Raw genomic sequence first — 13,550 nt, 5'->3', positions numbered from 1 at the left:
GATAGCATTTTGTCATTGCTGTCTGTTGCTGTTGGGATTCTTCATCAGGGTCCTGAACTTTATTTTAAGGGGTGGAAAATGCCTGTGCGACGTGGAGTGGTCGATGCCCTCCAGCTACCACATGTGCTTGATGAAGCAAGGCCTTGGTCCAGTGGTAAGGAGATCCAAGACCGACTGGAAACCTGGCTCGCTGTATGGACCTAGGACATGCATATTCCTACTGTCCTCCTTTCTCCTTCCTACATGACCTCTCTCCCTGGGTTTCATAAAATGCAGTGATGGCTTCATGAGCTTACGAGTTTGGCACTGGCCTCTTGCTGTTAATGGATGTTTTGCACCTCTCTCGTTATGAATGGCCCCACTGTTGCTTTCTCGCTGCTAATGGCCCTTTGCTCCTCTCTCACTCTTCTACGTGGTGTTTACTGCCTCCAGGTCCTATTTTCATCAACTGCTCAATAGAACACGGCTACTCTAAGATAGATTCAATTGAATGTGATTACTCGGAGTCTACTTGAGCCTTATCCTTGAATCTTTCATTATTCTTCCATTTCAAATACCCAATTCAAATTTAAATTATTAAGTTTCCACCTCAGAAGTTATTTATTAGTAAGGCAGTCAATGATATAAGGATATTCCAGAGTCTAGTCTATTTGCTATCAATTCAACCACTGAAAGCAACTAATTACCTGTTCAAAATCATTCACAATGTTGAAGAATGGAGGAACTTCTTTTAAATCTCTCCTTTTGGTTCCGGTAACGAAAACCTCAATTTTGCAAATCTTTCTTCATAACTAAAACCTTTTATTTCTAGTAATATGCTCGTGAATCATTTTGATCCTTTCCAAGTTTTAATATCCTTCTTAAAGCAGGATTCTCAGAATACACAATTCTTCAACTGCAGCATAACTAATCTTGAGCAAAGGTCAACACCACTTACATAGATATGAATAATGTAATTGACTTGGAAGATAATAGGAGCAGGAAAGGGCCACCCAACCTGCTCCACCATTCAATCAAATCACGGCTGAATTTCTACATCAACTCTAATTTGCTATCCTATGTTTGCTTTTATAGTCAATGCCACTATGTATAAAACCCAGAATCCCATTTACCCTTTTGCTGACTTTTCTACCTCCACCTCCTAGTTTATAGACAATGTAACTGCACTGTCCGATCTCGCTGCTCCTCTGCCATAAGAGTTTTACCATTTATAGTACCCTTCCGTTCATTGTTCCTTTCCCCAAAATACTTCACATTCCTCTGCAATGAACTTTATTCTACATGTCTGCCTACTCGGAGGTCATATGCAAAATATCATGCAATTTACCAGTTTGTCCTCTCCTTAATTTGGGATCAGAAAGTGTCATCAGTACCACACAAGAGCCAGCAACAAGCATCTTCTAAAAGAGAGAATGTAACTATCTCTCCTTGACCTTGAATGGCATTGCTATGGCTGAATCTCCAAACTTCAACAGCAGTACCTTCCAAACCTGCAACCTCCACCACCTAGAAGAATAAGGGCAGCAGATGCATAAAAACACCACCATAAGAACATAAGAACTAGGAGCAGGAGTAGGCCATCTAGCCCTTCGAGCTTGCTCCGCCATTCAATGAGATCATGGCTGATCTTTTGTGGACTCAGCTCCACTTTCCAACCCGAACACCATAACCCTTAATCCCTTTATTCTTCAAAAAACTATCTATCTTTATCTTAAAAACATTTAATGAAGGAACTTCAACTGCTTCACTGGGCAAGGAATTCCATAGATTCACAACCCTTGGGTGAAGAAGTTCCTCCTAAACTCAGTCCTAAATCTACTTCCCCTTATTTTGAGGCTACGGCCCCTAGTTCTGCTTTCACCCGCCAGTGGAAACAACCTGCCCGTATCTATCCTATCTATTCCCATCATAATTTTATGTTTCTATAAGATCCCCCCTCATCCTTCTAAATTCCAACGAGTGCAATCCCAGTCTACTCAACCTCTCCTCGTAATCCAACCCCTTCAGGTCTGGGATTAACCTATTGAATCTCCTCTACACACCCTCCAGCGCCAGTACGTCCTTTCTCAGGTAAGGAGACCAAAACTGAACATAATACTTGCTGAACACCCCTTGCACATGCCCCTACAATTGATCAGAAACTATTGGACCAGCCATATTGCGACTACAAGAGCAAATCACAGATTAGGAACTCTGGGAGAGTACAGAGGGTTATGGGCCAAATGCAGGTAAGTGGGACTAACTTAGTGATAGAAACTGAGTGACATGGATAAGCTGGGCCAAAGGGTCTGTTTTCATGCTGTAAACATCTACGACTCTATGAACTCACCTTCTTGACTCCCCAAAATCTGGCCACCATCTACAAGGCCTAAGTCACAAATGTGAAATACTCTTCAATTATATGCATCTTAAAGAAGCTCGATACCATCCAAGATAAAGCTGCCCACTTCGATAACCATTCACCACCTTAAAAATTCACGCTCTCCACCACCAACATAGTGGCAGCACACAAACCAAGTTCCCAATTCCCCAAGTTTCTTTCAGCAGCACCTTCCAAACATGCAACCTCCACCACCTATGGGAACAAGGGCAGCAGATGCATAGAAACATCACCACCTGCAGATGCCCATACAAGCCAAACACCATTCTGACTTGGAACTATATTACTGTTCCTTCATTGTCAAAACCGGGAACTCCCTCCCTAACAACACCATATGGACTATAATGGTTAAAGGCAGCAGCTCGCCACCACCTTCTGAAGAACAAATAGGGATGTGCAACAAATGCTGGCCTTGTGAAATCACAAACAGATCCTAGATCCTTCCATTGTTATGGCTATATATATAGCCTTTACCATAATGTGCCTTAATATTTCTAATAAATGGACTGCTGTGAACACTTCCTGGGTTCAATGGCATTAATGGCATCCATAAATGGAATCATGGACGGGCCATGTGATTTGAGGGGGCATGGGAAGAGGGTAGATGGCTGAGGACATGTGAGGTTATGAGGCCTAGCGGCCTAATGCTTTTAAATAAAACATGATGAAGTCAGAGAACCAAATCTGGCCTTCTAACAAGCCTGTATAGGCACTATCCTGTCCCTGTGGCCCCCAAGGACCTGCTTCTGGGTAGGTGCGCCCTACTTAATCCAAGCCCTGCTCCCCCAGAGTGAAAGCTGGGTCCAACAGTTCCTTTGAACTGAGTGGGGGAGGGGGGGGGGGGGGGGGAGGGTCTGGTAAATTTGGTATTTGGTAAAAAAGTTGGTAAATTTCCTGAATCTGCTGTTCACTTCAGTAGCGAAAATCTGCCCCTAGTATCCAGCATTGACTTTCCTACATTCCCCATGGGTTGCCAAGTATGTTGTCAAATATTCATGACACCCATTTCATCCCCACTCTCAAGTACAAGGCGGTCTCTTCAGCTGCATGTGGTTCCTTACTTGTTTGATTATTATCTTTATTTAGAAAAGCCCTTATTTCCCTTTATCTTGCATTTCAGTCACCATATACATCCTTAGTCCACCTATCTCCATTTTAATTTCCTCTCCCTACTTTTTATACTTGTCAGTTGTATTAGTGCCCTTACATTGACCATTTGCCTCTTTTGTAAATCTCAATTTTGGTTTTTTTTATTCAGACGCCCCAACACATGAAAAAAGTGTCAGACTGGAAAAGAGCACTGATGGAGGCAGCCCGTTTTATGGTAAGAATGCCTTATGCATCAGGATACACGTAGCTATTGCAAGGTTCCTTCCAGTTGATTCCATTATTTCTGCCATTTTTTAATTTGTTCTTGGGATTTAGGCGTCGCTCTCTGGGTCAGCATTTGTTGCCCTCCTTAAGTGGAGTGGCTTGCCAGGCCATTTCAGAAGGGGGCAATTAAGAGACAACCACATCACTGTGTGGGTCTGTAGGCCAGATCGGGTAAGGTTGGCAGGTTTCGAGAAGAACACTGTGAACCAGATGGGCTTTTATGACAATCGGCAATGGTTTTCTGGTCAACATTAGACTTTTAATTCCAGATTTTTATTGAATTCAAATTTCTCCATCTGCCATAGTGGCATTTGAACTTGGGACCCTAGAGAGGTACCCTGAGGCTGTAGATTACTAGTTGACTGACAGTCTGTGTCTCTCACGCCCTCCCACAATCCAAAGAAGTGCACGTTAGGTAGATTGCCATGCGAAATTGCCCCTTAGTTTCCAAATGTGTAGTTAGGTGGAGTTCTAGGGTTAAGGGGCTTGGGTGGTGGGTAAGCCTAGGTAGGGTGCTCTTTCAGGGGGTTGGCGCAGACTCGATGCTTGAATGGCCTCTTTCTGCACTGTAGGGATTCTATGGTTCTATGCGCCAATGACTTTGGGTATTTTTCAAAGAATTATTGGTTAATTCAATTCTGTTTCAACTCCGGGTCCGGAATTGACTGTGTCCTAGCCCAGGGTGTTGTAACACTATTCACCATGTAATCTCTTGAGAGTTGGAAAAAAAAAGAAAATAAACCTGGCCAATTTTGCCAAACAAAATCTACAACATTTCTTCCTCACCCCATTGCAGTCAAAATTAGCTCAGGAGAATAATAATCTTTTTTAGTGTCACAAGTAGGCTTACGTTAACATTGCCGGGAATCAAACCCGGGTCCCTGGCGTGTGAAGCAACGGTGCTAACCACTGTGCTACCATGCTGCCCTTGTGTCTTCCTGGAATACTATAATGATTAATAATAAATGTTCACTCACCTGGTCAAATTGAGCAGCAAGTTGGCTACAATATTGTTCAGAGCATCAAATGGTTTTTCCTGCCGTTTGACTTCATTCTGACCAGAAATCAGTGTACTTTGCAGTTTTATTTCAGATGCTAATTTACGAGAATTGGCCATCTGATTGATTTTGTTGACAATGTCAATCAATGACTGGTTTTAAGAAAGAAAAGATAAAGTTGAAGGAATCTGAATTGTAACATTTAGTTCCATATACAAAAAATAGTTACATGTGTGACAGATACAGGCCTAAATCTTTGTGGGGAGGCAATAAGGAAGTGGGGGTAGCGTTATGGTAATTGGGAAAAAGGCAGGCTATCCGAAAGCTCTGTTGAATTTAACAGAAAGTGCTGATTTAAAAAATATATTCTCTATTTCTTGGCCAGAAGTCAGTCAGATTGTGTTGAACAAGAATGGAGAGATTTGGAGACTGGTTTGAACATAATGGTGGCTGTGGTAAGGGGGAAATCGGCCACTTGAAAGAATGGAAGCAGGTTAGCTGAGTGAAGGCCAGCTGAGGTGTGTCAGAGAAAGCACCCCTGCTCCTCCTGGCCCACAAAGTCCTGTAAAGGCACTTACCTACAGCTTTGACAAAGAGTCATCGGACTCGAAACGTTAGCTCCTTTCTCTCCCTACAGATGCTGCCAGACCTGCTGAGATTTTCCAGCATTTTCTCTTTCGTTTCAGATTCCAGCATCCACAGTAAATTTGCTTTTACCTACAGGTCTGGCCTTTCTCACCTCCCTTCAGTTACCAGGTTTCCTCAAGTCCTGGGAATAACAAAATCTGGCAATTTTAAACTAAATATGTAACATCATTGGAAGTGAGTAGATGTGGCCTTTATTGGTCCTCTAGTTGCCAGGATATAATTGCTGTCAGAACAGCAATTTTGGTATTAGACTCAAATATAGCCTCTTCTTGTTTAATTAATGTAGGAGTCACTGACAAAACTGTCATTTTTTGCCCATCCCTTATTGTGTGGCTTAGCAGCCTACTTGAGAGGACAGTTAAAAGTCACCCTTCTATGAAACCAACATACTACAGATGCTGAAAATCAGAAATGAAAACAGAAAAGTCTGAACTCTGAACCATATGGACTGGAATTGTTAACTCGGTTTCTCTCTCCACAGATTTTGCCAGACTTGCTGAATTTTTCTCGCATTTGCTGTTTTCCTACTTAAAAGATACTGGGCGGGACTCTCCCGTACCCGGCGGGGCCCCGGCGGGACGCAGTGGTGTGAACCACTCCGGCGTTGGGCCGCCCCAAAGCTGCGGAATCCTCCGCACCTTCAGGGGCTAGGCCGGTGCCGGAGTGGTTTGCGCCCCGCCGTCCGGCGTGGAAGGCCTTTGTCGCCGCGCCAGCCGGGGCCAAAGGGACTCCGCCGGCCAGCGCATGCGTAGGTGTCAGTGGCTGATGATGTCATCCCCGCGCATGCGCGGGGGGGGTCACCTTTGCGCCGGCCATCGCATAGGCTTCCATAGGAAAAGAGTGCCACCACGGCATAGGCCCACCCAAGGAACAGGCCCACCTACGGAACAGACCCACGCACGGATCGGTGGGCCCCGATCACAGGCCAGGCCACCGTGGGGCACCCCCCGGGGCCAGATCGGCCTGCGCCCCCCCCCCAGGAATCATGTGCTCGCCCGTGCTGCCAGGTCCCGCTGGTAAGGGCCCTAGTCCAATTTGCGCCGGCGGGACCTGCATAGAACCTACGGGACTTTCGGCCCATCGCAGGCTGCAGAATCGCCAGAGGGGCCGCTGTGAGCGGCCGCCGACCGGCGCAATTCCCGCCCCTGCCAATTCTCCGGCGCCGGAGAATTGGCGGCCGGCGGGATTCATGCCACCCCCCGGCGATTCTCCAACCCGGCCGGGGTTGGGAATCCCGCCCACTATTTAAATGTAAATTGTTTGTAAATCCTTGAAAGATATATTCAAACGATTCTTATGCTTACCTGGTTTTCAATAGGTAAAACACAATCTGCATGCTCAGTCAGCTCTTTCATGGCAAGAACACTGTTGTAAGGTGAAGTGATCACATCATCCTCAGCAGAAGGGTAGACGGAAGTAACAAATCTGTAGACTTCTGGAAATTCATCCTCTAAAAGGTTCAGCACAAAGGTACCCAGACCAGAACCAGTCCCTAAAAATCAATTTCTGTTAAAACTCATATCTCAAGTTAAATTAGAAATCAAATTTATGTTACTGATTCTCAAAACGAATTATCCAAGATTCAATTGAGGAAATAGATAGCTAACTTTGATTTATGTTAGCAGACAGGTTGGGAGAGAGAAGTTAGAGAGAGAAAAGGAAGGTTTTCTCATTGGATCGGAGCCAGGGCTTCAGCTTTTCATCATATGTATTAATGACTTAGATGAAGACAAAGAGCATTATGGATCCAATTCTTCAGGTAAGCAAGTTATGTCGACGGAAGAAATAAATTACAACTGGTCATAGAAAGGCGAGTCTGCAAAAAATATGGCAGATGCAGTTTAACATGGGAAAGTAAGAGGTCATTCGCTTTGGGGCTAAGACAGACAAATCTGAATATTTCCTTCATGGTGAGGGATTATGAGTTGGGAAGGATCAAATAGATTTGGATGCCCATGTACACGAATCATCAAAGCTAGTGCAAATATACAAAACACAATCAAAAAAGGATAGTACAATGCTATCATTTCTCAAGAGTTGAAACAAAACCTTGCTGAGTGGCCATCTGGAGAACTGAATTCAATTTTGGACACTGAACCTCAGGAAAGCAAATTAGGAAAGGCACAAGGAAGATTCACCAGGTGTAAAGGGTTCAATCACGAGAACAGGTGGCATACATGACTTATATTCCGTGGAGTTTAGAAGGTTGAGGGGTGATACAATCAAGATATTTAAATTTCTAAAAGGTGTTCAATAGATAAGATACAGGTAAATTAATTTCTCTGGTGGCATCTAGAGCAAGAGGGGACTATGTTAAAATTAGAAATAAGCCATTCAAGAGTGAAAACAAGCAATTTTTCATGTAAAGGATGGTGGAAATCTGGAATTTGCTTCCCCAAATGCCTGTGGATTCTGCATTAATTGATATATTCAATATGGAGATAAATACATTTTTTGATGGGAAAGGGTATTAAGGTGTGCAGAACAAGGGTAATTTAATGAAATTAGATCTACAGATTAGCCATGATCTAACCAAACGGTGGAACAGATTGGAGGGCTGAATAGCCTTCTCTTGCTCTTATGTCCCAGCAAATACTTGTATTTGTTGCAGAGTGTAAAAATTGTCATTCAATTATATATTCAGAGCAAATAAGAGACAGTGACATATTGGTAATGTCATTGGACTAGTAACCTGGAGCTCCAGGCTCATGCTCTGGGGACAGAGGTTCAAATCCCACCATGGCAGCTGGTGGAATTCAAATAAAATCTGGAATTGAAAGCTGGTCTCAAGAAAAGTGACCATGAAACGATCATCGATTGTCATAAAAAACCCATCTGGTTCACTTATGTCCTGTAGGAAGGAAGTCAGCTGTCGTTACCTTGTCTTGCCCAAATGTGACTTCAGACCCACAATAATGTGGTTGACTCTTAACTGTCCTCTGAATTGGCCTAGCAAGCCGTTCATTTCAAGGGCAATTAGGGATGGGTAACAAATGAAATGAAAATCACTTATTGTCACAAGTAGGCTTCAAATGAAGTTATTGTGAAAAGCCCCTAGTTGCCACATTCCGGCACCTGTTCGGGGAGGCTGGTATGGGAATTGAACCGTGCTGCTGGCCTGCTTTCAAAGCCAGCTATTTAGCCCTGTGCTAAACCAGCCCGAAATGTTGGCCTTGCTAGCGATGCCCACATCCCTCTAGCCATTTGATATTTATATTTTTAGTAAATTCAGATTGTTAAAATTAGTAATTTAGCTCTAGTTTATAAATCAATGAAAAATAGGAATAGCAGTCATTGAGGAAGGCTTTCTGAAGAGTTATTACTCACCTCCACCCATTGAGTGAATTAAAAAAAAACACTGCAAAGAATCACAGTGCTCAGCTGTTTTTCGGAATACATCTAGAATTTGGTCACGGTATTGACAACCATACTGTTTATGCCCAACCGCCCTGTGGAAAAAAGAAATCAGAAAGTATACATGAACTACTAGAAATTTACATTACCCCCAGCAGGATCAGACGGGAGGGGCGTGAAATTGCATGGACAGAATTATCTCCAGGGAAGGTAGTGGCTAGGCACTATAGTTTTTCTAGAGACAATCTGGATCAGTGATTTAACTCAAGATGATTCATTTAATTCAGATTGTTCCCAGATCAATAATTTAGACTCCCAGGTGTTTTAAGAAGGTTAAAAATCTGTTTCCTTTTGACTTATTTCTGTCACCAAGAGCAAATAAAATGTCTAAGTTTTCAAAGTCTACTTGCTTATAAAATATTCGACCATTAAATACAAAAAAAATTTGTTGTTACTTGTTAGTGTTGTTAGTAGTTTGTTTAAGTTATTGAAACACCTCCTGATCACAGAGAATGTTGACAAAGGGAAAACAAATCAATTAGCACATTGTACATACCATATCAAAATCATAAAATACAGCCCTATATTTTTGCCCAAATACAAATTTAAAGTAAGTAAATTAGCATTTGTGGACTTTGACAGGGAGCAACAATAGTTTAAAAAAAAAAAAAATTTAGAGTACCCAATACATTTTTTCCAATTAAGGGGCAATTTAGTGTGTTCAATCCACCTACCCTGCACATCTTTGGGTTGTGGGGGCGAAACCCACGCAAACACGGGGAGAATGTGCAAACTCCACACGGACAGTGACCCAGAGCCGGGATTGAACCTGGGACCTCGGCGCTGTGAGGCTGCAGGGCTAACCCACTGCGCCACCGTGCTGCCCCGGAGCAACAATAGTTAAGTCAGTATCAATCCTTCTGTGAATGCAAAATACTGCAGATATTGGAAATCAAAAATAAAAACTCAAAATACCAGTAATACACAGAAGGTCTGGCAGCAACTGTAGAAACAAACCAAAACACCGTCAATATTCCAGGCTGGTGATCTTTCATCAGAAGAAAAGATTTCCAACCATTTACTCGGATTCCCTCTCCATAGATGCTGGCAGATCTGCTGTATGGTTCCAGCATTTTCTGTTTTTAGTTTAGTCATTTTCAACACTGAGACAAGGTGAGAAGTAATTTAAAAAGGCAAACATTTTTTGATATATCTAGTTGGAAAAGTTTATGAATGTTGTGCTGAGCTTCATCTCGTGCAGCTCAGACCAAATTGAGAATTACGACATACAATCTCATCTGGGACAGACATGCATTATGGTGAGAGGGAAAACAACAAAAATGAATCAGTGTGTAAACACTACAAGTTACAAGAAAAGAAAAGATCAGACAAGGTCCAGACTAGAGAGAAGGTTGGCAGGGAGAACCTCGTTAAAATACTAAATAGTGCACATGAAATTAATAAGAATATTATTACTACTTAAGCTAGGTCAGAACAAGAGAACAAACATATATGAATTAAATAAGTAAAAACTAAATTTAATAGAAATATTCATTAAAAAATTTCTAACTCAAAGGATTTACCATGTAATTAGTACAGACAAAAGACATTAGGAGCATGCAAAGTGTAGTTTGATGTTAGGTTGGAAAGGATGGTATCTGATACATCCTTACTCATAATCTTTACTCATCCTTGTTTTTTTTCCCTTATATTTGCCAGCCTTACCAATTATTTCCAGAACCAGATACGTCTGTTATAAGTTGTTTACTGTCAAAAACATCCCTCAGTGGACCCTGGAGTAGTTCATTAACAACACCTTCTTCCATATCAATGAGTACTGCCTAGAAGACAAAAGACTTACAGGAAATTTGATTTCCACCATTATCCAACCATGATTTGAATTGGTTGAATGAGATTAAATTTAGAATATATTAGGGACAGCATGGTGGCGCAGTAGGTTAGCCCTGTTGCCTCGTGGCGCCGAGGTCCCAGGATCGATCCAGGCTCTGGGTCACTGTCCGTGTGGAGTTTGCACAATCTATCCGTGTTTGCGTGGGTTTCGCCCCCACAATCCGAAGATGTGCAGGCTAGGTAGATTGGTCATTATAAATTGCCCCTTAATTGGAAAAAATGAATTTGGTACTCTAAATTTATATTTGAAAAAATGTAGATGATATTAAATATCATGACAAATAGAGGTTAAATTTGAATTGCAAAACAAAGCTCCTACTAGTTCAAAATAGAATCATCAGCAGAATGTCTACAAGTGTCCGTTCATCTCATCCTACGCGCAACTGTAGAAAAATCCCTTCACAAAACGAATCCTACAAATAGAAATACTAACAGCCTAATAGGCACTTATTACACAGTTAAATTGCTGATATATTGTGATGCACTATCAATTGCACTAAAGACTCAGATTGGTACAACTGTGGCTTTATTAGTCAGATGCGTGGCCTCCTACTGCAGCTGGCAGAATGGCTGATCAGGAGGAGTCATGCCTACTTACACGGCTCCTTGTGGGCGGAGCTAGCATCAGGGGCTACCGGCGAACCTGTAGTGTACGTCCGACTGTACATCCCCTAATACAGGTGCACACAGTTAACACAGTGGATCACCACATTCACCCCCTGTTTAAAATGAGTCCGGCGGGGGTGGCGTGGAACTATATACAGAGTAATTTACAGAGGGGAGGGGGAGAAAAATGTGTCCATCTTGTAGTCTGGTGCCCGTCAGAGGTTACGCCTGTCCGGTGGTTTGACGGTTCGCTGGGAGCGACGTAGCGGTGGTGGCGAAGTTGGTGCTGGCGGTGTCGGCGACGTCGGTGTTGGCCAGTAGTTGGATGACTCCGGGAGCGTGCCGAAGTCTTCCTCGTCCTGTAGCGTGGGCAGGGGAAGGAGGGATGGACCTTGTAGAGCTAATGCTGGGAGCGCCGGGGGAGGGAGGGTGGCGCATGGGTGGGGAAGTGTGTGTGAGTGGAACCTGAGGGAGCCAGGTCCCTGAGTGAGACCGTATCCTGGCTGTAGTACAAGACCATCCTGTGTTTCTCCCCAGTTTTAACCACTACCACTTGGGCTCTCCAGGGGCTATTGCTGGCCTCGATTATACCCTCCCGAAGCAGCCACCGGACTTCGGACCTGATAAAGGCCTTGCCCTGGGCGCTGTACCGTCTGCTCCTGGTTGCGACGGGCTTGCAATCCGCAGTTAGATTGGCAAAGAGGGAGAGGGGGTCAAGCTTGAGGATCGTGAGGCCGCAAATGGTGAGTGGGGGTAGGGGCCCGCTGAATTTGAGGGTGACAGTGGGATCCGGAGGCCAGGGACATCCGTTAGTTGGCGGGGTGGACCGCGAGGGAGCAGCGCCTTACCGTGCCCGGGTGGATGAAGCTTTCGGTGCTCCCCAAGTCCAGTAGGCAAGAGGTCGCGTGGCCGTTGATTTCCGCTGTCGTCGATGGCCAGGTTGTGAGGACGGAACTGGTCCAGTGTCATAGAGGCAAGCAGCGGGTGGTCGTCCGAGGATTCAGATGTGGAGCATCGGCGACCCGGATCCAGCGTTCCAGTCCCGTGGGGAAGACCAAATAGTGGTGATGGCGGCGTCCGGAGGACCTGTGGAGGAGAAGATGGCGGCGCCCACGCAGCGCACGTTGTAGGGGCGGGGCAAGATGGCGGCGTCCACTGAGCGCACGTTGCGGGCGCGGGGCAAGATGGCGGCGCCCACTGGTCGCACGTGGCCCCGGGAGCAGAGGATGGCGGCGCCCATTGTGCGATCAGCTGGGGGAAGTGAGCGGATTGCGCGGGCCTGGCACACCGCCGCAAAGTGGCCCTTCTTACCGCAGGATTTGCAAGTGGCGGTGCGGGCTGGGCAGCGCTGGCGGGGTTGCTTCTGCTGGTCGCAAAACAGTGGGGACCCCCGGGGCGCGTGGTGTGGCGGATGGCGCAGGCATATTGAGCAGGAGTGGCCCCAGCCCGGGGGGGTCGTTTGCGGGGTCCAAGAGGAGTAGGAGGGGAGGGCCGCGCGGTGAGCGTGGTAGGATTGGACGTTGTGTGATGCGACCGTCATGGAGAGCGCTAAAGCTTTCGTCTCCGCTAGGTTGAGCGTGGCCCCTACCAGCAGTTGTTGTCGGATGGGGTCCGACGCAATCCCCATCACGAATGCATCTCGCATGAGGAGATTGGAATGTTCCGTGGCCGTGACGGCTTGACAGTCACAGTCCCGTATGAGTGGGATAAGAGCACGCCAGAAGTCTTCGATCGACTCACCAGGTAGTTGTACGCGAGTGCCGAGAACGTGCCTAGCAAAGAGTGTGTTCGTCTTCTGAACGTAGTTCTCTTTAAGGAGAGCCATAGCCTCTGTGTAATTCGGGGCATCCTGGATTAGCGGGAACACGCTGGAGCTCAACCTGGAGTAAAGCACTTGGATCTTCTGAGCTTCCGTCGGTGCGGGGGTCGCAGCATTGATATAGGCCTCAAAGTAAGCCAGCCAGTGATTAAAGTCCTTTCTGGCGTCTGGCGAGTGCGGATCCAGCTGCAGGCGATGTCCATTATGTGGAAAATCTGACTGTAATAAATTGATGCACTATCAATTGCACGAAAGACTCAGATTGGTACAACCGTGGCTTTATTACAGGCAGATGCGTGGCCTCCTACTGCAGCTGGCAGAATGGCTGATCAGGAGGAATCATGCCTATTTATATGGCTCCTTGAGGGCAGAGCTAGCCGGCAGGGGCTACCGGCGAACCTGTAGTGTAGGTCCGACTATACATCCCCCTAATACAGGTGCACACAGTTAACACAGTGGA

The 13,550-nt window shown here is 45.2% G+C and overlaps 1 protein-coding gene across 6 annotated transcripts in view; it reads right to left on the bottom strand.

Annotated features, from left to right (window-relative positions):
* tube1 (tubulin, epsilon 1) overlaps positions 1-13,550 on the bottom strand; it is a 33,985-nt gene that overhangs the window by 15,996 nt on the left and 4,439 nt on the right. For 5 of the 6 annotated variants that reach the window (XM_038799658.1, XM_038799662.1, XM_038799663.1 and 2 more), the window contains 4 exons: positions 10,480-10,595; positions 8,728-8,849; positions 6,705-6,892; positions 4,732-4,904 (listed from right to left, as the gene is read on the bottom strand). In XM_038799658.1, the coding sequence (XP_038655586.1) occupies positions 4,732-4,904; positions 6,705-6,892; positions 8,728-8,849; positions 10,480-10,595 (599 nt within the window). The remainder of the gene's footprint in view (positions 1-4,731; positions 4,905-6,704; positions 6,893-8,727; positions 8,850-10,479; positions 10,596-13,550) is intronic. The other variant, XM_038799659.1, reaches the window with a different exon arrangement.

The sequence above is a fragment of the Scyliorhinus canicula genome, chromosome 6 (assembly GCF_902713615.1).
Source record: "Scyliorhinus canicula chromosome 6, sScyCan1.1, whole genome shotgun sequence".
In the NCBI taxonomy this organism is placed as follows: domain Eukaryota; kingdom Metazoa; phylum Chordata; class Chondrichthyes; order Carcharhiniformes; family Scyliorhinidae; genus Scyliorhinus; species Scyliorhinus canicula.
Note: the sequence above shows the minus strand (reverse complement) of the source record. Positions and strands in the feature narration are given on the sequence as shown.